Here is a 26855-nt window from a genome sequence, read left to right on the forward strand (position 1 = left end):
GACTTAGCATCCTTTAACCTTGGTGAACTGCAGAGTGCATTTTTACAGTTGCTCCTGGTATAGGCACACTGCTCAGAGACTTGTTCTAAATTGTTGCCTTAGCCGTGGAACTCTTGGAGGTCTGACTCTTCCCCTTCCCCAGAGCTCTGACCCTGACATGGTCGCCCCCAAGGATCAGGGGGAGCAGTGGAGAGTGGGAACACTGTGGCTAGCAGAGTGGACACCTCAGCACTCGTGGGTGACCGAGTAGGAAAGTGTATGGGCCCAGGCACTGTTGTCTGGAGCTCTGGAAACATGCCTCACCCCTGCCCCAGAGAGAGAGCTGTTCAGGTTTGGCCAGTGATATACATATGAACTTAAAACAATACCTTTACTCAATGAATAGGTACTGTCCCCATTTGCACAAAGTGCCCTCTGGACTAGCAGCGTCCCTGCAAGTGCTTTCAGCCCATGGAGAGTCAGCTGCAGGGGCCTCCCCTCACCTCCCTCCACCTTCCAGGGTCCTGGCTCCAGCCTGACAGCAGACCCAAAGTCAAGATAATGGAAGCCACATTCCTGGTGCCATACAAGAGGGTGGCAGTGGCTCCTTACAGACCTCCAGAGTTATTTCCTATCGATGCATCGACAAGGAATCAACCAGCCACTCTCTTGCTAATTTGACAACCGCTCCTAGCATAACTGCAGTAAGTAAGTCTGCTCAAGCATCTCTTTTCTACCAGGAGCAAGGAAGATGGGGCAAAAAAATGAGTGAAGGCCATAAAGGTCATACCTGATGGCCTGAAGCATCCCAGTCACAACTTCTGGATGACACATTTGTGTCACTGATCATCCGAGGGCCCTGTGACCACTATATAGCCCTTAAAGTGTGGTTCCAGAGGCCATTCTGTTATAAGAGCCGGGGGGCTGGGAGGGTCAGAGGGTGGGCAACTAACACGTATGCAGCAGCTATATTTCACTGAGCATAGGTATTTACTAAATGATAAACAATAATACAAGTAGATACTTGAAGCCCATTTTACAGATGAGGAAACGGAGACCCAGAGAGAGAAGCTTTTCTCTGAGCCACAGTTACGAAGCAGTGGACACAAAACAGGATTTCCAGCCTCCTAACCTACAGTCCAGCACTCTGTCTACCACACTGGCTCATCATGCTTCCTTTTTTTCTCTAAAGACTCCAGTTCCCTCGTCTACCCCATAGGTGGGGAAATATAAGGCACTGCTGGCTGGGGAGCAGTCCACATGCTTGGGGCCAAGGAGGGTATAGGAGAGAAATCTGTGGGGGGACATCTATTCTCAGTCCTCTCAGGAGGAAGACCTGGAGGCCGGGATCCAAAGCGCTGGGCTCAAGGCTGCCCACCTTCTTCGTCATCCTTACTCAAGACCTGCATGCCAGCAGCCACTGGTATGCCACCCTGATTCAGAGCATAGCCAGGACCGTGAAGGAGGGGAGGGACACACGTCCATGAGCTGGGCAGCATGTAGATGCCGCCATCTGTTCACATAGGCAACAAAAATACATGGAGTACCTGCTCTGTGCCAAGCACTGTACCAGATGCTCAGAGTGTGCCCAGGGGTGAAAATCTAAGTATTTAACAACCAATACATCAACAGCACCAAGCAGTCTGGATGGATAAATGTCCCAGTGCTGGAGCAGGGTTCTGGAGGCACAAGGTTCTGAGCCTTTAGTTGCTGGATCATGAGGAGATGAGGGGGCCCAGGTGACAGATCTAAGCACAGGACAGACAGGTCTGGGATCTCACCAGGCTCAGGACAATCAGAACAAAAAGATTTCAAGATTACAATAATCAGTGCATGGTGCCACTGTCGCCTAGCACAGCTTTAGCCCAGGGGACAAAATGGAACAGAACCAACACAGCTCCTGCCTTCTTGGAGTTCACCATTCAGCCAGGAACTTTACACTACAGCAATGCTTTATAGCTGTCTTCTTGTTGAATCCTCAAAACATAATTTTTAAATGAGGAAAGTGAGGCACAGAGAATAACTTACCCAGAGTCCCAGCATAACAACATCATTGGAACCAAGTACAAAATCAAGCCTTGGGCTCCAGAGCCAGAGCTCCTGATGCTGTGCGACCGCAAACCACATGTCTGACATAGGACTTGTTTCCAGAAAATATAAAGAATTCCCTAAACTAGACAGTAAGAAAACAAACAATCCAATTACAAAGTGGACAGGAGACTTGACCAGACAGTTTAACAAAGAAGAGTTAGGATTGCAAATAAGCATGTGAAAAGTTGTTCAGCATCATTAGTCATTAAGCTGTGATAACTTGGGCTTCCCTTGTGGTGCAGTGGTTAAGAATCTGCCTGCCAATGCAGGGGACACGGGTTTGAGCCCTGGTCCGCGAAGATCCCACATGTCATGAAGCAACTAAGCCGTGCACCACAACTATTGAGACTGTGCTCTAGAGCCCGCGAGCCACAACTACTGAAGCCCACATGCCTACAGCCTGTGCTCTGCAACAAGAGAAACTGCCATAATGAGAAGCCTGCACACCACAACAAAGAGTAGCCCCCACTTGCTGCAACTAGAGAAAAGGCCACATGCAGCAATGAAGACCCAACACAGCCAAAAATTAATTAATTAATTTTTTTAAAAAAGCTGTGCTGACTCACCACTGTACATCTATTAAAATGGCTAAAATAAAAGATACTGATAATACCAAGTGCTGACAAGGAGGCAGAGCAACTGGAAATCTCATGCATTGTTGATGGGAAGGCATGGCCAGTCTGGAAAACATTTTGGTAGATTATTATAAAGTTAAATAAATATTTACCAGATGATTGGCAGTCTTCCTCCTGGATATTTGTCCTGGAGAAAGTAAAACTTATTTTCACACAAAGGCCTATACACAAATGTTCATAGCAGCTTTATTTGTAATAACCAAAAACTGGAAACAAGGCAAATGTCCTTCACTGGATGAATGCTGGAAAAGCAAACTGTGCTACATCCATACAATGGAATACTTCTCAACAGTAAAAAGGAACAAGCTACCAATACACACAACAACTTGGATCCCAAGGGCATGACTATGAGTGAAAAAGCCAGTGCCAATGGGCTACTTACTGTATGAGTCCATTTATATGACATTGTTGAAGTGACAAAATTACAGAGAGAGAGAACAGGTTGTCAGGGATTAGAGTTGGGAGGATGCTATGACTATTAAGGGAAAATGTGAGGGAGTTTCTCTTTGGTGATGGGACAGTTCTGTACCCTGATTGTGGTGGTGGTGGTGGTGATAAAAACCTACATAGGATAAAATTGCATAGAATGGTATACCCAAAACATGGGATTGAAAACTGGGAAAACTTAAGGAAACTGTCTTCTAAAATTAAACACATTTTGAATTAGAAATATGCAAGCATGTTTTATTTTTCTCTTTCATGTGTTTTTTCCTAGTACTCTAGAGTTGTTTCTTAACTCTACTGAAAAACCCACAAGAAACAAAAACAACTCAATTTCATAAGCACCCCAAAGCCCAGATTATAGTCTCTAAATATCATTTCCTACTAAAAGAGCCAAGATTCCTTGGAGAATAGACTAAGTCTAGGGACCTGTGCCATAGAAAAGAAACTGTCAGTGACCACAGAGGTCATCTCAGTAGGACACAGGAGCCAATTTGATGGGGTTCTCACTGGCTTAAAAGGGAAAAATTGGAACATCAAGAATAATAACAATAATGCATGTGATGGCTTGAAACACAAGCCCTCACATGGATACTAAAAAAATATCTTTGATCACCTGTGGAGGCTGTTAGGGCACTCCTGTTATTCAGAAAATGGTAAATGACAGGAAAGAATCAAGCATTCCCAAAAGGAAAAACAAGGAATCCCTCAGCTAGAGAGGGTGGCTGCCCGCCGCAACCAAATCATGAAGGGAGATAGGTCATCAGCTATGGGAAAGGAATGGGTGAGGCTTAGTGATGGGCTTAGAGTCTGGATGGTTCCATTTTTCCTGCTGCTCCCAGTTGTTAAAAGGTCAGCACAGCTTCTTTGGTCCCTGGCCTACAGGGTTGCTGATGGGAGAGAGGAAAAGGCCACCACAGGGGAGTGGATTGCTTCATTCTGCCATCACCACAGGAGGACCACATGACATCCAACCACAGAACCTCAGTGGCCCTCCTCCAGAAGCATTGACTTTTGCTCATGAGTCCATGGGTTGGCTGGGCAGGTCTCCTGATCTGATCTGGGCTCACCCATGCGTTTGTGTTCAGCTCCGGGTCAGCCAGTGGCCCTGCTGACCTTGGCCGTGCTCTCTCACACCTCTGGGGCCTCATCAGGCACAGCTGGGCTGGCTTGGCTCTGCTCTGTGTGTCTCATCCTCCAGCAGGCTGGCCCAGACACGCTGCATGGCAGGTGCCTGTTTCCAAGAGAGAACGGAAGCAGGTGAGGCCTCCTGAGGCCTCAGGTCAGAACTGGCACCGACCACTCCTGCCGCATGTTGCTGGCAAAGGAAAGACCAAGGCAGCCCAGATCCATGGGTTTGGGAAACTAGACCCCTGCTGTAGCTGCAAGAGGTGTGGCTACATGCAAGGATGGAGAATCAGGGCCATTTTTGCAATCGGCTGCCAATCTTTCTGGTTGAGCTGAGAGCTAGACCAGGCCTTGCCCTTCCAGACCATCCCCATGCCATCTCGAGCCCACAGGTCCTGAGCCATCTTCCCAACTGTGCCCAGGTGCCACAGGGGCTATTTGGACAAGAATTTGAATCCAGAAACTGATGCACAAATTCTCTGTGCCCACGCCACTGGAATACCACTCTGTGGGCATACACACCCGCACTCACACACTCTGGCACACTCAAATACCCTCACACACATTCACACCCCCACATACATACACCACAGTCACATACACACACGTGCTCACATGCTTGCATACTCACATACCTACACTCATGCATGACCACAAATATTCACACGCGCACACACTTACATGCATACACTCAATGCTTTCACATGCTCACCTACACTCACACACATGTTCCCTCACTGACATGCCTTCACATACATATCCGCATGCTTACACACATGTTCTCACACTCACATCTGCACCCACTCACACCTACAATCACACACTCTGCCTTCTGCCACTGGAAAGCAGGGGACTGACTACCCGGTCCCTCTAATCTGATGTCAGACAAGTTCAGGTGGACAAAAGTCAGGTAGACTTCAGGTGATGCTCAGAGCTTCCCGTCCTCAGCAGCAGGAGGGTGGAGGTCCATGGGGACCCCAAAGGGGACCACCTCCCAGTTCTGACACTCACAGTGGAACCCCGCAGGCCAGTCGCTTATCTGGGCCTCGGTTTCCTCTCTGTACATTGAGGAAAGGAGCTGATGCTCTCACGGCCCTGGTCCCAGAAGACCAGTGTTCCCAGCAGCAGCTTCATGCGACCCCTCGGTAGGTCAGGCCGGATGGGTGAGGCCTCAGAACTGGGAGGGACTTGAGAACTTCCCAGAGGCAGCATCTCACAAGCAGAGGATTTCCAAGCCCCACACGAACAGCAAGATTTTCACGGGAATATGTGTGAACTCGGGGGGGCCGCAGGAGAGCAGAGGCAGCAGGGAGCGAGCGGTGGCGGCGGGCACAGCGGCGGTGGCAGCCTGGTGAGTACCCCTTGCCCTTCCAGGAGCAGTGGCCAGGCCATCCAGTCCCTGGGGCGTGACAGGGGACATGGGGCAGGGGCATGTCAGCCCCGGGCAAGGAGAGAGGATGAGATCACTGGGCAGAGAAGGTGGTGACCCTGGGTCTCCCCACCTCCCCCCACCAGCACTAAGGGGGCAGGACAGCTCCTAGGCCTCTGATTTCCTGGCCTCCCTCTGACCGGGGACCCCCCTCCCCCAGCTCAGGATCCAGGGGCCCCATAGCCAGGTGACGGGGCTAAACGAGGGGCATATGTCTTCTCTCCTCAAAGCCAGTCACTGAGAAGACTCAGGTATCCCCCAGCGACCCTGGGACCCTAACCATCCTCCCAGGGAAATGGAATCTTCCTGTCACCTCCCCCCCATCCTCCGTCCCCCACCCTCACCCAGGTGTAGCAGAAAGGTGATTCCAACCCAGATGCAGGTGCCCTGCCCTTTCCCTTCTCCAAGGGAAAGAGAAGGACCGGACAGATTCTGAGCTGGAAAGGGGCTTTGGGGCAAATATTCTCACCCCTCTATTATGGATGAGGGAACAGGCCCAGTGAGGGTGAGGGGCTGTCCCCCAGCCAGGCCCTCAGTGGTGGGTGGCCAGCAGAACAGAGTGGAACCCTACAGAAGTGCCAGGCAGTGGGTGTGGAGGCGGGGGAGGGCTGTCCTCCTCCAACATGTATGTGCACCTTATGGCATCGTTACCGTACAGCGGGGCAGGTCTAACCCATCCTGAATGGGCTGGGGTTGGGGGACCCCAGATAGCCTCCTGCCAGCCCAATGCCACAGGGTCAGACTTAGATAGAAGGGGCAGATTCCTGCCCATTGACAAAGTGGTGGAGCCAGGAGGCATGGGGGGGGCAGTAGATGGGGCATCCTCGGAAGCCTAGAGCATCTTGCATCACAGCCATCCACTTGACAGATGGGGAAACTGAGACCCAGGGCCGTTAAGCAGCTTGCCTGAGGTCCTGCAGCTGATTGAGCTGGCAGAGTGGTAGGGTGGACTCTTCCCAGGTTAACACCGGGGCCTAAGATCTCAACCACTCAGCAAAGCTGCCCCCTCCTATATGTGCAGCCTCCCCACTCCAGATGTGCTCTTTGCCTTTCATCCGAGAGCCTCTCTCCTCCGGCTGGCAACACCTCCCCAGCTGCTCCAACTGTGAATGAACGAAGCTGCTTTTGGCACCTCGTGAATAAAGCTGATGCCCAGAGATGCTCACAAGACAAGTCCAGGCAGCTAAGGGGTGGCCTGTGGCAGGAATGAGCCCAGCCAAAGGCAGTGGGTCCATGAGTCAGTGCAGGACCAGGAGGCCTCGGTCAGGGGAGGGAAGCCACTGGAGTCAGCGTCCTAGGGCTCCCCAGGGTCACCTGGTGCAGTCCCTGTGTTCCAACAGATCAGAGAGGCTGTGGGGAGTTGGGAAAGAGCAAGGGGTGGAGTGAGAGGACCCAGGTTTGCGTCCCAGCTCCATCCCTTAATCCAATCATGTGACCCTGGGCAGGTCACCTTGCTCATCTTCAAAGCGACAGGTAATGAGCCCACTCTCCTGGATGGAGTGTGCTGAGCCACTGTGTCTCTGCCAGGCCAGGAGGATCCTGGAGAGAAGCGCCCAGGGAGAGCACAGTTCACCTCACCCCAGGTTCTATAGGAGCTGGGCTAGAACACTGGAAGGGATTTTAGGGACCCATTTTACATATTGGGAAACTGAGGCTCACAAGAATAAGTCACTGGATGGAGACTATACACCTCACTTAAGGTCTCTGAGCTCAGTTTCTTCATCAGCAAAATGGTAATAGTACCTACTTCATAGGGATGTTACCAGCAATAGAGGCTAAAAGCATTGATTGCCCCTGCATGCCAGGTACTGTGCTGGGCACACGACAAGCACCATCTCTTTTAAAACTCGCAGCAACTATGTGCAGTGAAACTGGGGCAGTCCCTACACTCCTCTGGCTGCTCTCAGGGGAGGCAAACAGCCGTGATTTGGCCACCGGAGGGTCCAATCTCCTGTTACGTCACAACGTGACTTAGGGCACTTGGGTCCTCGACCCAGCACATGGCAGGTAAGAAGAGGACCTGGGGGGCCTCTCCTCACTTTCCCACCAGTTTTCCCTCCTCCTCCCCAGCTAGTAAGTGCAGTTTCTCCAGGGCCGATGATGGGAAGGAGGAGATGAAGGGGACAGGGAAACCTTGCAAGCTTTGCAAGCTGCTCTTGCAAACTGACTCCCAGAGGCTGGCGGTGTTTGAGCCAAGTTCTCTGCAGAGGTGTTTTACAGGGTCTGTGGAGGTGCCCCCCCATCCCTGGGGGCCTCCCTCCTGTGTACCTCCCCCAACAACTCCTCCCTCAAGTCAGAATCTGGCAGGAGGTCCAAATTGCAGAGATGCGTATCAATTTCTTCAAGTCTCCTTAAAGCCAACCCCTCCCTCTTGTCTCAAGGTGAGCAGGGAGGAAACCCCCTCCCCGGAATTTAAACTCAGATCATTCCAAATGTTCTGTTCCAAAATACACTCTCAGTCTCCACTCCCAGCCGTATGGGGGAAGGTGTCAAAGTCACCTAGTAAGCTCATGGCCACCTGCTTTTGGCAAGTCCCACCACGTCATCTGTGGCACAGCTCACTGCAGTATCTGGACTCAGCTGAAACTTTTATTCTAACATCTCTGACAATTATGTCCAATTTCAAAGCCCATGGCCTGAGCCACTCAACCACATTGTAATTTCTGCCCCTCAGTTTAGTGGTCTGCAAAATGGGCTGAATAACACCAACCTCATGGGGCTGTTGTAAGGGTCCATGGTTCCAATATAGATGAGGACTCTGCAAAATGCAGAAGGCTGTGCAGGTGAGGGGCCAGTACTGCCACAGCTCATGCAGCTGTTGATATCATGCCTTGTTGATGTCTAGTTGTTTCACGTGTCTCTGTCCCAGGCAGCCATTCCTCTGGCAGGTACCTGGTAAACTCCTGGAGTCAGGGGACCGTGACTTTCCCTCTATTCCACCTGCCTGTCCCTGGCACACATGCATTAGGGTTTAGGGTGAGCTGGCTGATTCATTAGCAAGGAAGAGTCTCTTTCTGGGGGGCGCATAGCTGGGGGCATGGGCCAGCTGGCCTCTGGAATGTGACAGAGGGGTGGTCCCTGGCCTGAGGGTGCAGAGGTGCTGGTGGCAGCTTCAGGGGGATGAGTAGAGAGAGGGGATTTCAAGTCTCAGGAGCTACGTGACACTTTCATTGCCACTTAACCCGCGACATCAGCTGAGAGCCTATTTTTGTAGGTGTTTTCTCTTCTTCTAAGGTGGGGTGAGGCCTCAGTTTTAGCAAGTTTCTCACCACCAACCCAGGAGAGAGGTTGTTAATTACACTCACACTTCCTCCTGAGGTCGCTCCGGCCCCTCGGAGAGCCCAGGAAGGGTCCGGAGGCCAGCTGTGACACTGGTTGTCAGGACCCCAGAGAGTGTGCCACAAACGACCACAGGTCCTGGGCACAGTTTTCACCTGTCTCTGGGGAAATGACAACTCTTCAGGCAAAGCAGCACCAAGTTAAATTTGTCCCACTTAAAGGTTTTGTCCTTTAATCCTAAAATTATGTTTTTCCTCCCTCTCTGGTGCTCAATATCCTTTCTAGGTGATGATGAGAGTGTGTGTGACTTCTTTAAATGAACATACTTGAGGAAGTAGAAAGCCAGCAGGATTTTTCAGGCCCCATTTGTTGATAATTCACTGATCTGTGGACCCTGAGCAAGTTAGGACAATTACTCCAAAGAGTCGATTACAAGGTTGGTCCCCTCACTCTGACAAAGGCAGGATTCGAACCCAGGAATGGATGCCTCCCATCAAGTCAGCACTCCTTCTGCTGGGAGACGGGAGTCCGGACCTATCCCAATTCTTCAATACTGAGCTGCTGTGTGACCATGGGAGACACCCTCACCATCTCTGAACCTCCATTTCCTCATCTCTAAGCAGAACTAACAACCCATGCTTTCCCTCCCTTAGAGTGAGATGAGGACTTAAATGTTCATTATTCACACCTCAAGAAGGAGGACCCACGGGGCGGGGGGGTGAGGGGTCCCCCAAACCCTCTGTGTCCCAGTGTCTCACTCTCATCCAGTGTGCTTGGACTGTCAGACCAGGGACTCTTTCACAATATGCTCAGCAACTGTCTACTCTTCCCAAACACGTCTGGCAAGGGTGTAAATGGTCAATGGATGGGGAAGGAAAAAAAGATAAGAGAAAGAGAAAAGGGAAGGAATGTAGGGGGGTGGGGAGGTGAGAGCAGAGGACCCCTGTTTCCAGTCCATGCCCTCCCTGAAGACATCGCTGAGTTCACAATTGGGTGGAATCAGTTCCCGCCTCCACCCGCCCCTCTGTCCTAGCAGAGCCCTGCTCTACATTGCAAGAGTCTGAGAACAGGACATCCCGTGTTAATTCATCTTCCTGCTCCCAGCCTTGAGCTTTGTGCTTGGTAAATGCTCGATCCTCGTCTGCTGGGCTGAATTACAAAATTATCTTGCCCCTCCCACCAGACTCGAGGCTCCTTGAGGGCATGGACTCTGGGCCTGACCCCTAGTCACGGTCACACTGTAAAGGATGGCTTTTCTCAGGGTCGTGTGTTATTCCAATTCACACCAAACCCTATGAGATCATGCCCAGTGTTATTATCCCATTTTACAGGTAAGGAAACTGAAGCGGGGGAAGGTGGCCACCTTGCCCCATGTCTCATGGTAACTAGAGGAGCCAGGATTCAAACCCCGGCTTCTATCTGCAGATCTGTGTGCAGAACCAATTAATGCCAATGAGAAGGATGCCTGCTTTTCATCTCATTGTATAATCTGGCAGACTCATCCCTCTTCTGTCTCCTAGTAAACTCATTTCCTCACAGTTGGGTGGTTTTCCCCAAAGTGTTTGCTCAGGCCAGCCACACATAAAGTTTCCATAATCCATGCATGCCTCAGCTACATTAATGGTGATTGCTTAAGTGGCCAACGAGAAACGCTCCCACAGCAGGAAATCACCCTGGGGGATTATTTACACAAGCATTAGCTCTGGGCTGAGGGACCAGAAACAATGGGTGAGCTCCTTTCCTGGCTGAAGAGAGGCTCAGCCCTCTTTCACACTAGCTGTGTGTTCTTGAGCAAGTCACTTGCCCTCTCTGGGGAAAGGAGGCAGTTTAAATACATGCTCCTCCTAAAGGTTCTTTCCATGTACTAATAGCAGAGATGAAGAATGTGGCTTCCAGGGTCAGGAAGGCTGAATTCAAGTCTTGGCCTTGCCTCACCTTGACCTCTGACATCCCCTCACTTCTCTGAGTGAAGCTTCCCTTCCTCATTGAGCAGAGATTCGGGTGCCATCTGCAGGAGCTGAAGTGAGCAGGGGTAGGTAGGCAGGTTGTTCATAAACTGAAACTCTCTCATGCAGATGTGTAACCATCACCGTTAACACCATTATTTCCGGAGCCTTTGCCTCCCAGGCTCTCTGACCACGATGTCCGCAGCTCCCGCCAGCAATGGGGTGTTTGTCGTCATGCCACCTGGCAATGCCAGCGGCCTCCGCCCGCCCCCAGCCGTTCTGCCCACCTCCTTGTGCCAGCCTCCCGGGATCATGCAGTTCGAGGAGCCACCGCTGGGGGCGCAGACTCCACGGGCCCCCCAGCCGCCGGACCTGCGGCCCATGGAGACATTCCTAACGGGAGAGCCCAAGGCGTTAGGGGTAAGAACAGCCTCTCTGACCACCCAAGGCATAGGTGCTGGGCAGGGAGGGAGCATTCATGCACCTTGGAGAGAGGGCAGGCAGTCGACAGATATTTAGTGTGGACTTGAGGATGCAGCCGTGCACTGGGCAGATGAGGACCCTTCTCCTGCGGAGCTCACAAGGAGTAAACCAGTGAGCAAATGACCAAGATAACTCCAAATAGGACAGTGATGTCAAAGATGACCATGGGGGAGGGACAACACTAGCGAAGGTGGACAGAGAGGTCTCTCTGGGGAGATGACGGTGAAGCTAAAAATCTAGATGCTGGGCTGAAGCCAGCCAAGTGAGATCTGGGGACAGGGGCTCAAAAGGTAGAGGAAATAGCAAGTGCAAAGGCCCTGAGGTGGCTTGTTCAAAGACAGAATAGAAGGTAGACATGGCTAGAATGTAATGAGCAGAGAAAGGAGGGAGATGAGATGAAGTTAATTTGACCCAGGGCCAGCTCCTGACTCCTGCAGGGCTGACAGTCCAAGTTGCCTCTAAGGTATTTTCCAATCTCAGATGTCCTTGAGTTGTTGATCTCTGGGAGGGAATCAAATATTAGACAGTAGATGATAGATAGATAGATAGATAGATAGGCAGAGAGATAGACATATTCATAGATATATACATATAGTGTTTTCAGTTTGTCCCTTGGCCTCAGTTTGTCCAAGTGGAAGATGAAAACATAGCTTAAGCAATGATGATGATGGTGGTGGTGATGATGGTGGTGGTGACAGTGGTGGTGGTGACAGTGGTGGTGGTGGTTGTGGTGATGGTGGTGGTGATGATGGTAGTGGTGGTGATGATGGTAGTGGTGGTGATGATGGTGGTGGTGGTGGTGGTGGTGGTGGTGGTGATGGTGGTGGTGGTGGTGGTGATGGTGGTGATGATGGTGGTGGTGGTGATGGTGGTGGTGGTGGTGATGGTGGTGGTGACGGTGATGGTGGTGGTGATGGTGGTGGTGGTGGTGATGATGGTGGTGGTGATGGTGGTGGTGGTGATGAGGACAATGATATCAACCCTCACTTACTGAGGGCCCCTGAGAGGTGTGTGCATGCACTTGGCCAAGGAATTTGCACACATTGTCTCCTTAGAGTATCATCACCACTTGTGAGACAGGGATCAGAGTTCCCATTGAACAGATTAGGGAGCTGTGGCTGGTCAATGCTAAGTCACTGGCCCAAGGCGGCACATCTGGTAAGTGTCATTCTGTACCCTAGGATGGCCTGACTGTAAAGTTCTACTTCCAACCCCACTACTTCGAGCACTCAACAACTTGAGCTTGAACGTGCTGGAACTTCAGATTATACACTAAAGTCTGCAGCAAGCCCATTGCTGCAGGAAGGGACTAGAGACAATGGACAAAGATGGAGTATCTATTGCTGGAGGCCTGAAACCTCAGAGCAGACTCTGGGAAACAATGACCTCCAAAGGCCTTTCGTGAGACAAATGCAAATTGCTGAAGAACACAAAAAGTGGAAACTACAGATAGGACTTAAGGAGGGTCACACAGGGAGAACACTGGCTTTAGAGTTAGCTGGCCTGCCACGTCATAGCTAAGAGACCTCAAAGAAGTTACTGAATACCTCTGAACCTCGGTTTCCTCATCGCCAAAATTAAGATAATTTTAGGATACCTACCTCATCATATTAGGGTTAAAAGAGATGTCTGTAAAACAGTCAGCACATTGCTTAGTGTAGACAGGTGTTCAGTAAGTGGCAGCTGTTATCTTATGAGGAGTCATTGGAGTAGCAGTGATGGTCTAGTAGCAGGGGAAGGACCCACTGAGTAGGAGAGCAGCGTTGGCAGCTGGGACATGATGCCCCATAAGGAATCTGAGAAGATGGAAGACATGCAGCTGAGGAGAGAAGGAAAGAGAATATTCAAGGGGTCATACCATTAAATGTACAAATTCTTGGCACTCATGTTAGAAAGACATATATATTCCACATCACCCCAAGAATATGATTCCACAGTCAGAACTGTGCATAAATGGACCACCATGGTTTGAGAGGTAGTGAGAACCTTCTCACTGAGGGAGTCTGTGTATAAGCCAGGAGCGGGAAAGGGCTCCTGGATTAGGCAGAGGTTGAAATCAGGGGGGTCCAGAGTCCCTTTCCACTCAGTTCCAGAATTTAATTGTTACCAAAAATATTTGGAAAGAAGTGTGGCAGCACGAACAAGAAGCTCACACGTTACCAGCCTTGGGAAAACCATCCCACTTCTGAGAATGGATCCGTGGGGCTCTAGTAAACCGTCCCTTTTAATTAGTTAATTGATTGATTGATTGATGGGTAAAACCCAAGTCCAGATTCCAGCAGGTGGGAGGCAGCTCCAGCACATGCCTGGGATGACCAACAACAGACACTCATAGGAGGAAGATACCCAAGGCGATATCTGTGCAGGCTGCAGGGGGGTGAGGAAAGAAAAGGTGAGGCATTCAGTGCAGGGAATGTTATGCCATTGAAAGGACGGCTAAGAAAACTAGGTAGCAACACAGAGGATGCTCGAGACCCATGGGCCAGAGCAAAAAGCAAACCCGCGGAGACATGGTAACAGAAGGGTGGGTCCCGAAGACTGTGGGGAACTGGCTTTCCTTCTTTAAACTGCCTTTTACGGTTGTCATAATGACGTCTCCTTAAAAGAACGGAATCTGAGTTTACTTCCAAGTCGCCAACGGTTCGCTGCGGTAGCGCAGGGCCCCGCCACGCTCTCCTCCGCGGCCGGCAGGGGGCGGTGTGGAGCCCGCCCCCGCCCGCCAGGCTGAGCCGCCGCCCGCTCCCCACAGACGGTCCAGATCCTCATCGGCCTCATCCACCTGGGCTTCGGCAGCGTGCTGCTCATGGTCCGCCGCGGCCACGTGGGGATGCTCTTCATCGAAGGCGGCGTCCCCTTCTGGGGAGGAGCCTGCGTGAGTGCTGGGGGCATCTGGGGGGCTGTACCCAGGCTCATTTCTCCCCCCTGCGCCCACCCCCCACCACATCCTTCTGGGCACAGCCAGCGCTAGTTGGGGGTCTAAGCCTAAATCTAACTCCAGACTGCAAACCCTAATCATAATCTGACCCAGACCCCACTCTTATGTATGAAAAGTTCCCAGCAAAGAGCCTAGCGTGGAGCAGGCTCCCATAAAGGATGGGATGAAGGGGATGATGGCAGGGGATGAGGGCATTAACCACCTTGTTACCTGGATCCCAAGCTCCAACCCGAATCCAAACCCTGGGCTGCAGAAACCCATCAGCTCCTCTCCTGGGCCCCAGCCCACCACGAGCTCTGTCCCCTGGGAGTCTGACCGACTCTGAAGACCCTGAGCCTGCTCCTCTGACAAATGCCCAGGCCACCCACCCCTGCTGGAGAATCAGGGGAGGGCACGGTTATAATACCCAGCACGAAGAAAGCACTTTCGCATTTACAAGGTCCCTGTCTGCACCTGAGCCTCCCAGCACCCCCAGGGAGAACAGGGTTTGGGGTCAGGCCAAGTGGTCTGAATCCCAGACCCACCGTGTGTTATCACGGGTCCCCTAGGCAAGTCACTGCATCTCAGCCTTAGCTTCCCCATCTAAAACTCGATCCATCATTCTGGCCCCACCTACCCCATAGTTTGAGGGAATCAAGTGCTACTACACGTGGGAACCAATTACCAGCCTTGATTCTGCAGCATGCATCCAGCTGCCAGAGCTAAAATATGCCAAGTCATCCCAGACCCTTCTCTTCCCATTCCACGTCCACCCCACCTGCAGGTCCTTTCAGCTCACCTTCCCAAGCAGAGCCTGAAACTGTCCATGTCTCCCCACCTCCGCTGCCACCACCCCGGTCCACCCCACCTGGTCAGCTGTGTTGCTCCCTCCTGGTCCTCTCTGTCTCTGTGTAATCCCAGGGCCTCCCCCACCCCTCCCCAACCTCCCACTGGCCTCTCCAGGTGGTCTGTCCCCGTGGTCTGTCCCCAGCATGGCAGCTGAGTGCAAACACGGCAGCTGCTGTGTCTTCTAAGCATTAGGCCCAGAACTGGTCTAGCATCATTCGGCTGCATCTCTCATCTAAGCCAGTCTCAAGACCAGCCCAGGGTCATTGTTGGAGGCAAGTGTCAAGGACATGGGCACCCTGATGTGGGGTTCATTGGGAGCCATCCCTGGAGGGCAGCCTCCAAACCAGCCCCTGCCACTCCCCACCTAGCCCAAATCATCACAAGCCCTGTATCCTCTCATTTGCATCTCTGCTTAGAGAGGTCTTCCCTGACCACCCCACCTCAAGTAGCCCCCAGTGATTCCTTACAGCTCCTGTCACTACCACCATACTTCTTGATTGTTTATTTGCTAAGTGTCTGTCTCCCCCAGTTAGAATAGAAGCCCCATGAGGGCAGGGATCTTGTCTGTCTCACTCAACTCTGCTACAATCTTGGCACATCCCTGCTGCTCAGGAATGTTTGATGAGTGAATGTTTGAAGGAACAATGCCTTCCCTGCAAGGCTCTGATGATATGATGTCAATGAAAACATTCACCTTGCAAGCTACGGCCCTAGTTCCCGGACAATGGCCCCTAGTAATCAGGTGACACCCTCACAGAGAGATTCCCAAGTACCTGGCCAGGAGGCTGTTGGCCTCTTCATGATACCCACAGCCTCAACGGCACCAGGCATGGTGTGCCCTGCCCAGTATCCCAGCTGAAGCCTCACTGGGGTCCCTGCTTTCCCACACAGTTCATCATCTCGGGGTCCCTCTCAGTGGCAGCCGAGAAGAACCACACCAGCTGCCTGGTAAGTCTGAACAGGGGACCCGGGGTGAGGGTGGGGCCACAGCCAGGCTCCACTCCACTCTACCTCCAAAGACACTCACTCATCCAGCTCCTTCAACAAGCCTTTCCTGGGGGCCTGCTTGGGGCCAGGCACTGGACAACATGCAGACAGCCAGACACAGAGCCTGCCCTAGCTACGGGAGAGGAGGAACCAAGATGCACTGTCAAAATACACTACAAGGCAGTAAGTGAGGGTTCGCAGAGGAAGTGCTCATGGCCTTCCAGAGAAAGGGATGAGGCAAAAAGCCCTCCTGAAGCTGAGCTTTGGTGGCAGGTACTATTGAGAAATACCGAAGGAAAAGCATGTGGGTGCAAGGAGGGGCCATGGGCAGGGTTCCTATGGAAACCACGTGTAGTTCCATTTGACCAGAGCAAAGGCTTGGGAAGAAAAGTGGAAATAAATTAGATGGAGAGATGGGCTCGGTCTACATCGTGGAGGGGTCCATGCCTTCTGCAGGCGCCAGCAAGGAAGCAGCAGTGGGGAAGAGGGGTGCGGGGCTGGGGTGGGGGGGTGATGAAGGCTTTGGACAGGAGAGTGTCAAGCATCACACCAGAGTCAAGTCCCTGCCCTCATGGAGCTTACATTCTGGTGTCTGGTAAGACACCCAAAAAACAGACTAACAAATAAGGTAGTTACAGAGAGTGAAAAGTGCTGAACAAAGCACCGGGATAATGTGAGTGTTTCTGCTCAGCTCTGACGGTCTGCAGTCCCTGAGCAGTGTCACTGAGCTCATTGTTCAGAGGGTGGCAGCCACAGAAGAGCCTGGGGACCAGCATCCCAGGCTGGAGAATGAGAAGGGGAAGAGCCTGAGCATCAGAGAAAGGGCCAGGACGCAGGATTACAGCAAATAGGCGGCAGAGTGGGAGGAGCTGAGCTGAGAGGGAGAGGCAGGAGATGATTCTGGGGATGGAGACAGAGTCTGGAGTTTAAGGGCAGTGGGAGGACACTGCGGGTTGAAGCAGGGAGATGGTTGCCCTATTTACACTCCTGAGAGCTGCTGGGTGGAGAATGGATTACAGCAGGACAGGACTGGACACAGGGGACCCTCAGGATCAAACCCACGTTCCCCCAGGCTGTAAAGCCCCTGGGGGGTGGGGGGTGGGGGGTTGTGGAGAGCTGACTTACTCTGCCCCAAGTGCTCACAGCACCTTGGACAGTTCCAGGCAGGCCGCTGGTGCTCAATGGAAGTTTGCTGGGTAATTAATCAATTAATTGGTTTCCTGTGAGGCTGCTCTAGTCTCAATGACCTCCTCGCTGTCATCAAAAAAAAAAAAAAAAAAAAAAAAAAGGAGTCGGAATCTTTGAGCCTGAGCGGGTCCTGCAGTCCCCAACCGACCCATGAGTGGTCCCCGCCTTAGGGTCAGAAGTCTTCAGCTGCTGGTCAAAAGAGTAGCGAGTTCTGGCAACATGGGGAGGATGACCCTTGAGGGGTGGCCTGATGACCACCCAGAGATCCACGTGTCCCGAAGCCCTGGGTCTCCCAGTGAGGCCCTGGCCCACGGACCTCAGGCTCAAGGCACCTGCCTCTCCCGTGCCTGGTGCCCCGCCAGGGTCTGCAGTGCCTTGCGCTGCCGGCCTCTGCCTGGCACCACGTGGAACTGACCCCAACACCTCTCCCAACCTCCGTGTCCGCAGCAGAGGGCCTCCCCCCGAGCCCTGCCCCTGGGGCAGCTGCATCTGCAGGGTCCTCGGCCTGGGGCGGGGGGCGGGGAGCGGCACAGTTTCGGGTGGGTGAGGAGCCTCTCTCTGCGAACCAGGGAGGTGGTCGGGCCCCTTTGCCAGCAGCTTAAGGGGGGTGGGGGGAAGAATAGGAGGAAAGAAGGTCAAGAAGACAGGCATCCGCATGAGCGTGAGGACATTGCCCCCTGGTGGCGGGAGGCCTGGTGTGGGAGGCCGGCGTTGGGGAATGGGGAGAGGGAAAGAGCTGTCGCCTCTTGTCCCATCTCCTGCTCCCTCCTCTCCTTTCCCTCTGTCTCTGCCCCCCGCAGGTGAGGAGCAGCCTGGGGACCAACATTCTCAGCGCCATGGCGGCCTTTGCTGGGACGGCCATTCTGCTCATGGATTTTGGTGTCACTCACTGGGTAGGTTGTCTGACGCCCCCCAGGAGTGGGAAAACTTGGAGAAGGATACAGTCACATCCGGGGGGGGGGGGGGGAGAGTCTGCAACACCAGGAGGCCCAGGGCTCTGGGCCTTGCCGGGGCCTGCCAATCCCAAGAGACCCCATGAGTGCATGGACCCCAGGACCCTACCCCAGGGATGCGCGTGGGGGGAACGGAGAGGCAGCCTGGAGTGCAGGGGAGGGCACAGGACGGGCTCCGGCTGCGACATCGGCTGTCTCGGTGACTTCGGGCACGTTATCCGCGCTCGCTCTGGGCCCCTTTTCTCCTCTATTCTAGAATTCTCGGCTTGCCTTGACTGTGGGTTTTCGTCCCCAGGATGTGGGGAGGGGCTATCTGGCCGTGCTTACCATCTTCACCATCCTGGAGTTCTTCATCGCAGTCATTGCCACCCACTTTGGGTGCCAAGCCACCCGCGGCCAAGCCCACGCGGTGAGTGCCTCACCCCCTCCGACCCCCACCCTGGGCCACTGCACTGCAGTGAGCTCCCCGCTCATGCATCCGGGCACCCAGAGGAGCTTCAGCGGGAAGGTGGGACTGTTCTCCTCCTGGCCACAGGGGAGACGCCAGCACCAAGGAACCCGCTGCTCTATGCGCCTGGACGCAGAGGCTTGGAAGGCAGGCGCCGGCGGTGAGGGCGAGCGCTGTCCAAGGATGAGTGGGGACCCTCCAGAGTGGGGACCCTCCAGAAGTTCAAGGCCATGAGGGAGACTTGGGCATCCGAGAAGGCAGCATGCCTCGGGTGGGAATTGACCTTTGTTAACCCCTAAACTGGAGGACGGTGCAGACAGAGAGGGGATGGAGGAGGGAACCAGTTGGAGCAAAGTCAGCCTCCGCGGGAAAATGCGGGCCGTAGTGTGGGGGTGCCGCTCGGGAGGTGGATTTGTGCAAAACGGGTGTGAGGCTGTTGAAAGTCTGAGCGGAGGAGTGTACGCCCAGAGGGGAGGGTGAGTAGAGTGGGGCTCAGGGGAATCAATCTAGAGGGTTTGTCCAATGCAGGAGGGTGGCGGGACGGAGAGGCGGGGCTGGAGGCAGGGAGGCCGCTAGAAAGCGGGCGCTATGGCATCCAAGCCTTGAACCAGTGCAGGGCTGGCCAGAGACAAAGAACCCCAGAACCGTAGTTCCTAGAGAAGTGAGACTTCTGTCTGTTTTGTTCACGGCTGCACCCCCAACGCCCGGGTCACAGTTGGCCCCAGTAAGTATTTTGGGGAATATTAGTTGAACTTAAATGAGCTGGCCCAATTCAGACTTGCAGTATTCACTACGAGGGCGCTGTTCTCAGAACACCCACAAGAGGGCACTATTGCAACAGTTCCATAAAGGCGCCCGAGCCCCTAGGATTGCCTGGGTTTGTTTTCTTATTCTTTGCAGCCTGTGATTTTCCTGCCAAACGCCTTCAGCACAGACTTCAGCATCCCCAGCCCCGCAGCCTCTCCGCCCCCCGCCTATGATAACGTGGCATATATGCCCAAGGAGTCGTCCGAGTAGATGGTCACTCTGGGGGTTGGAGTCCCGCCTCCCCCACCTCCGACCCCAGCCACCAGGAGGGAGCCCAGCTTCTCCCCACCCCCACCTCGTTAGTGTGGGGGCAGCCCTCGGCCCCAGTCTTCACATATTGGGGCACCGAGTGGAGTCCCTGGGGATGTCTGTCCCACACATTTCCCGCAGTGGTTCATTTCCTTAAAAAGCTAATTGATGTTAAGGGTGTGTGTCCCTCTGCCCCCTGGGCCACCAGCACTATCAGGAAACGCCCCCATGTGCCGCTCTGAATTTCTCTCTACTCATTCGTGGAAACCCTGGCCTCACAGGGAAACCGGTTCAAGGGCTGCCCTGGCCCTCAGGCCTTGGGACCCTTGGGAGGGTCATTAAGCTCAGAGAGCCCAGAATCCTCCAGAAGGGAGTACTGAGGCCACACAGCCAGCAGTGGCTTGGCCTCAGCTCTCCAGGCCCCAGGAGCAGCTCTGTCGTTTGTAATCTGCTGCCGTGTCACTGGGCCTCAGCTTTCCTGCCTGGAAATGAAAGCGTTGAACCAGATGACATTTAAGACCCTTCCAGCTCCCCGGGCTCCTTGAAGGCCCAGGTCTAAGACACTGCCCCCCACTGCCTGCAGAAAACGTTTGGAGTCCTTATTGCCTCAGCCCTGCCCACCCCCCAGGGCTGGGGAGGTCGTGGGGAGGGCTGAGGCTAACCCAAGGCACCTGGTCAGCTTCTACAAGTGGCAGTGGTGGTGGCTCCTAGCCCTGGGAGGCTCAGGACCTCCCTGGGGCTCTCAGTGCTCCCATCCTCACCCCCCAGCCTGAGGAGAAGGCTGCCTCTAAAGGTACCGCGAGCAGGTCTGGGTCTCCAGGCCCAGGGGACACCTCTACCTGGTATTCAGAGGCCCTGGCAGGTGGCTTCTCTTGTCCATACCACAGAGGGAAATAAACTGTGCTTAAAATTCGATCTGGTCTCATAACCATGACTTTTTTTTACCCTTGGGGGCTCTAAAGGGTCATCCCATATGTATCAGAAGACCAGGGTAACTGTCCCATTGTCACAGCCAAAGGGCATCTCTGGGTGCTGGGCTCTGTGTGGTGTGATCCTTGCCCTTGTTCTGTCCCTGCCTGAGCCCAACTAAGCAGGCATTCATGTCCCCACCCTGCCACAGAAGACACGGAAGCTTGAAGAGGTTGAATCACGGGCCCAAGGCCACCAAGCTAGTTAGAGGCAATGCTGGGATTTGAACTCAGCTCCGTCTGATGTCAGAGACTGTGCTCTTACCACATGGCTCCCCAGAGTCCAAATCCAAGTGCTTCCCACCAACCTATTCCCCTCTCTCCTCCTGTTTCTTCATGCCAAAGACGGATAGGGCTGCATTCCTCAGCACCCCACGTCTTCATCTAACTAACTCCTGCTCCTCCCTCAAAACTCTATTTTAATATTGCCCCTTCTATGAGGTCTTCCCAAAGGAGGGTAGTCAGCTAGGTGGCTAAGTGCCAGTCAGCCACAGAGCTGGGACAAGGGTGCGGCAGGCAAGGCCCCCTTCAAGGAGGCACTTCCTCCTGGAATCAGGCTCGTGTAGCATCGGTTGGGGGTCACAACAAAATTCGTCTTTCAAAATCAAGAGCCGGGACTTGAGGACCTAGACCTGAGAATTTAAGATCACACAGTATAGAGTTTGATGTCGTAGAATCCGTCTAGGGAGTGGATTTGTGATCTCCAAAGGAAAAGAATTTTTCCTTGAGGTCAATAACAAGCCGCCACTCAGGTTTAAGTTGCGGAATAACAGTTTATTAAGAAGAAAGTACAGCAGCTTTTGGCACAGACACCAGAAGGGGGTGGAGAGACCCGAGAAGGGGGTCTTGCATGAGTAGGTTTTATAGCATCAACGTTTGCCTAAAATTTACCATTCCCTTAGGAATTTACAATCATTGATACTCAGTGATCTGTGACGTCCCAGGTACCCACCATCCTAGTCGTTAGTTGAGATCACAAGGGAGCGTCATAAGAATCAGTCTTAAAGAATGAGTGAGGTTAAGTCACGTTTTTCCACTTCTTCCACCCCTCCCCCTGCCAAGTCAAATAAGAAGCTGACAGATTGGCCGCCCACTGTTATTTGTACCCGGGGTTCCTCAGATGTTATCATGACAGGGGCCTGTGTGGGGACCCCTGGGCCCCATCAACCTTGGGTTTGTGGGAGGTCTGATCCCTGGGACCTTTGCCCCTGGGGGCAGTTCTTCCTCCAGTGCAGTCCCTTGCAGATAGGACAAGGAGCCAGGGGCGGCTTTACAGCAGGGGAACACTCTCCAATGAAGTGCCCCTCCTTTCCACACAGAAAGCAGCTTAGTCCCTTGCCAGGGACTCCCCAATTTGAGGAAGCTCCTGGGGCTCTGGGTTGTTTCATTACAGCCTGGACTGTCATCACCAAGCCTTTAGCTTTTTCTTTAGTTTTCTTCTGTTTACGTTTTTCCTCCTCAGCATCTCGACCATAATAAACTCTTTGTGCCAATTGTAACAGTCTGTCTAAAGGCTGGTCTCGTCCAAAAGCATGTTTCTGTAATTTCTTTCGAATATCTGGTGCCGATTGAGTGAGGAATTTATCCTTCAAAATAACTTTGCCTTCAGGGCTTTCAGGGTCTAAATCAGCAAATTTTTGTAGAGTTTCTCTCAGCCTTTTTAAAAATCTGTCGGGAGGCTCTCTCCTTGTTTAATATCTGTCAATTTAGAGTAATTAAGGGGCTTAGCCCTTGTCTTTCGCAGTCCCCCAAGAATACATGTGACAAAATGATTTCTATACCATTTACCCACTTTCAGTATCAAAATCTTAATCAGGCTCAGTCGGGGAAAAGCTTACACTCTAATGGGAAGTGTCTTACTTTTTTTTCAGATTTCTCCCTAGCATTTGATTTATATCATGTATCCCTGCACTTCTGAGCTTCAGATAAAACTCGGTCTAGAGAATCCTGGGTCAGAGTCTGACTTAGTAACATCACATCTTTTTAAGTCAAATCATACAAGTGACTAAGAGTCACAAAAGTCTTTAAATATTTATCAGGGTCTTTTAAATATTCTCCCAAGTCTCCTTTCACCCTTTGCACTTCTTGATAAGAAAAGGGTTTTTGAATTTTTGTGGGTCTAAACTCTCCATTAGCCACTTCTTGAAGAGGCATCATTTTAGGAGGTTTGGACTTGAGAGAGGTCTTAACAGGTAACATTGTTTTCTCCCTGATTGGACTTTACCTCTCGGTCTGACTCCAGAGGAGCCGAGGGTAATTGAGGCATCTGTCTAGTCTCCTGAGGGGAGTCAGAATATGGGGGTAACTGAGAGAAAGGGGGAGTCATCACCATGATTTTATTTTTGGCACACATCTCAGGCCTATGTCTTAGGGCAAAAAACAGCACTATACAAGGAATTTTTACCCATTTTTCTTGTTTTCTACAGAACAAATCCAGTTGAAGGATTGTATTATAATTAAGCGTCCCTCCCTGGGGCCAACATTTACCATCTCCCAAAGGGCATTGTGGCCAGGCAGTATTACAAAAGAAAATCAGGCGCTTCTTTTTTAAACTCTGTGGATCAAACTTGTCCTAGTTTTTTCAAGATGTAATCCAAAGGGGTGGGAATGGAATTTTGTGAAGTTCCCATCTGTAAAACAAAAATACGGCGTCCATTGCCAATTTTTTTCCAGGAGGCGTCCCTCCTAACCCCAGATGGGGGTGGAGGCAAACTTCCACCAAAAGCTTCTTCCTACCCCCTGGCTGGACTTAGTTTGCCCGCTTTTTACGGATGCAGGTGTCCCTCCTCCCATCCCTACTTGTTCCACCAACAAGTAGGGGTGGAGATGAGCCAGCGGTGGATCTGGTGTCATCCCAGATATGTTGCCAGTTTCTCCCCATTAAAACCACTTTTTAAGATTGTCTTGTTGCCTAACATACCATCGATAGGCTTCCCATGCCAACTGCCGAAGTGAAAGCACCTGAGTTTTCCTTCTAGGACACAGCAATGGAGGAGGGTAATCTCTGTGGAAGAGACATACTTTTACTGGCCTGTTTTGAATTCCATAATGTCACACCACATTAGATGATAGCAAAAGAAATGGTGTAGAGACAGCCACAGGGGTGGACAACCCAAAGGAAAGTCCTTGGGATCTTCAAAAGCACTCATCTTTACGCAACAGATGGAACAATAAGAATACCGTAGCAGCTTTTTTAACAATAATTTAAGAGCGTAAGGTGGTCCACTACCAACCAGAGAGATCCAGGGAAGAAGTCCACTGCATTTCCAATCTGCCCATATGAAGGGGCTCCCATTCAGGTTCTGAGAAAGTCCATATAAGTCATAAGGGTCTCTATCCATAGAATCTCAAGATATAGCCATTGAAGCGAACAATCTCTCCTAGGCGTAGCTCGGCTACTAGCCGCTGATAGCGTGATCTCTAGCCGCAGAGTGGTGTCTGGGGCTAGGGTGCCTCCCAACTCTTTAACATGTCTCTCTTGACAGTGTATCAACAGACAATGCAAATGGAAACTTATGTCTCTATGGGGTGAGGCCGAGTACCCCAAGAGTGTTGTCTTGATATGGGGATCAGTAGAAAACAGCAATAACAGCAGGGAGAGCAGATGCCGTGAGCCTTGTATAGTCTGAGTGTTAGGTTAGTCTCACAACTTCCCCAGGTCACAGAAAAGTGTTCAAAGAGGCCAGAAAAGAAAGGGGGAGATGGGGAGGAAGAAGGAAAGTCCAAACTCTTTGTCCTCATCCGGCCACTCCCCTCTCAGGGACATGGGGTGTTTCTTAGCTTTGGCAGGTCAGTACAAACCCCTGACAGGCTCCCTTAAAGGCTGCCCTTAACCATATGAAGGCACCCACAAAACCACGGAGCGGGACTCCACATTCAGTCCGTCCTCAATCAGATGTCTCACTCTCTCAGTCACTCATACTGTAGTAAGCAGATTAGCAGAGACAGGAAAGGGCAGAAATCAGAAAAATCCTGAGCGACCTTACCTTGTCATCGATCCCAGACGAGCACCCACAATGATGTCATAGAATCTGTCTAGGGAGAGGATCTGTGATCTCCGAAGGGAAAGAACTTTTCCTCGGGATCAATAACAAGCTGCCACTCAGGTTTAAGTTACGGAATAACAGTTTATTAAGAAGAAAATACAGCAGCTTTTGGCACAGACACCAAAAGGGGGTGGAGAGACCTGAGAAGGGGGTCTTGCATGAGTAGGTTTTATAACATCAAGTTTTGCCTAAAGTTTACCATTTCCTTAAGAATTTACAATCATTGATACTCAATGATCTGTGACGTCCCAGGTACCCACCACCCTAGTCGTTAATTGAGATCACAAGGGAGCGTCATAAGAACCAGTCTTAAAGAATGAGTGAGGTTAAGTCACGTTTTTCCAGTTCTTCCACCCCCCGGGCAAGTCAGCCTCTGGAACTCTCAGTTGGGGGAAATGTATTTGTGGATTTACAAACAGTTTTCCTGCCACACGTAGAGGAGATTAGAGACATTTCTAAACAGAGGGGAGAAGTTTAGAAAGAGGAGGGAGGAAAGGAGGAAAAGGAGGAAGAGAGAGCTTAGCCTCAGGCTGGGATTACCATCATCTGCACCCTGTTGACTAAGTTCCTCAGAGATGGGGCCAAAAGCCACAGATCAATTAGGAGGAACTAACATCCCAGGATGTAATCTGAGGAGACTTCAAGGCCCCTAGAGATGCCCCAAGTTCAGACAGCACGGATCCAGAATGTGGAGTTGAGATGGCCAAGGGCCGTGACTGGTGACATGACATGCAGCCCTACATTCCCATGTGGGTATGAGTAGAAGCATCAGAAAGCTTCCTGTGTCCCCCAGGGAAAGCAGAAAAGGCTGAGAGGCTGATGCATGATGTGGGTTGTATGAGACTGAAGCTTTACAGTAAATAAGAATGGAGACAGTGGCCACCAGGACAGATCATGCTTATGGACTGGAAGTCATGGGAAGTAACTGAGTTACCCTTACATGGCAAAGTTAAAACTTCTGCCACTGAGAGAAAATGGGAGTTAGAGAAATAATTGCCAAAGAAGCCGAAGAATTCTGAAAACTATGAAATATTGCTAAGAGACATTACTGATGATCTAAATAAATGAAGAGCTATACTATGTTCATGGATTGGAAAGCTCAAAGTTTTGTTAAAATGTCATTTTTCTCCAAAATTTATCTATATATTTAATGCATTCCCACTTGAAATTCCAACAGTTTATTTGAGGGAAAATTGACAAGCTGATTCTAAAATTCATACAGAAACTCAAAGGATCTAAAATATCCAAGAAAACCTTAAAGAAAAACAAAGTTTAAGGATTTAAATAATCAGATTTCAAAACTTACAGTAATGCAGTAATAACACAGACAGCACAGTTTTAATGCATGGATAATTAGAGCAATGGACTAGAGTCCAGATACATACTCTCAGAGTTCACTTGACTTACGACAGAGCCTCCACTGCAATGCAGTGGACAAAAGACGTTCTTTTCAATAAATGGTGCTGGAGCAACTGGATTTGGTTACAGAAAATAATAATGAACCACAATTCCTACATCATACACCATACACAAAAATTAATTCAAGATGGGTCAGAGACCTAAATTTTAAAACAAAAAAAAAATTTTTTTTAATAAATTAAACAAAAACTTCTTTTAAAAAAAAAGGAAATATCTTCATTACTTTGGGATAAGCAAAGATCTCAAACTGGACACAAAAAAAAAAACACTAAAGAAAAGATTTATAAATTAGAGTTTATTAAAATTAAGAACTTCTATTTATCAAAAAGTAGCATAAGTATGAAAATGCTCTACAGACTGGGAGAAGATTTTGAAACACATACTATCTGACAGAGGACCTAAATGCAAAATATATATATGTGTGTATGTATATATATATATCCTAAAAATAAATAAGAAAAAGAGAGACAGTTCAATTAAAAATAGGCAAAGAGAATGCACAGGCAAGCCATAGAAAAAGATCTCAAAATAGCCAATAATTGAGTTCAACATCATTAGTCATTGGAAAAATACAAATTAAAACCATAAAGAGATACCCCAACATTCCAAAATGGCT

General features: G+C 51.1%; 1 protein-coding gene across 1 annotated transcript; it reads left to right on the plus strand.

The window, feature by feature from the left end:
• The first annotated feature begins 5602 nt into the window (after positions 1-5602).
• Positions 5603-19767, plus strand: MS4A15 (membrane spanning 4-domains A15). The gene is made up of 7 exons (XM_057729848.1): positions 5603-5625; positions 11096-11348; positions 14161-14283; positions 16066-16122; positions 18150-18242; positions 18598-18711; positions 19651-19767. Exons 2-7 carry the CDS (start codon positions 11124-11126, stop codon positions 19765-19767), a joined length of 729 nt encoding a protein of 242 aa, XP_057585831.1. The 5' UTR covers positions 5603-5625; positions 11096-11123.
• The last annotated feature ends 7088 nt before the right edge of the window (positions 19768-26855 follow it).

Source organism: Hippopotamus amphibius, chromosome 3 (assembly GCF_030028045.1).
Source record: "Hippopotamus amphibius kiboko isolate mHipAmp2 chromosome 3, mHipAmp2.hap2, whole genome shotgun sequence".
NCBI lineage: Eukaryota > Metazoa > Chordata > Mammalia > Artiodactyla > Hippopotamidae > Hippopotamus > Hippopotamus amphibius.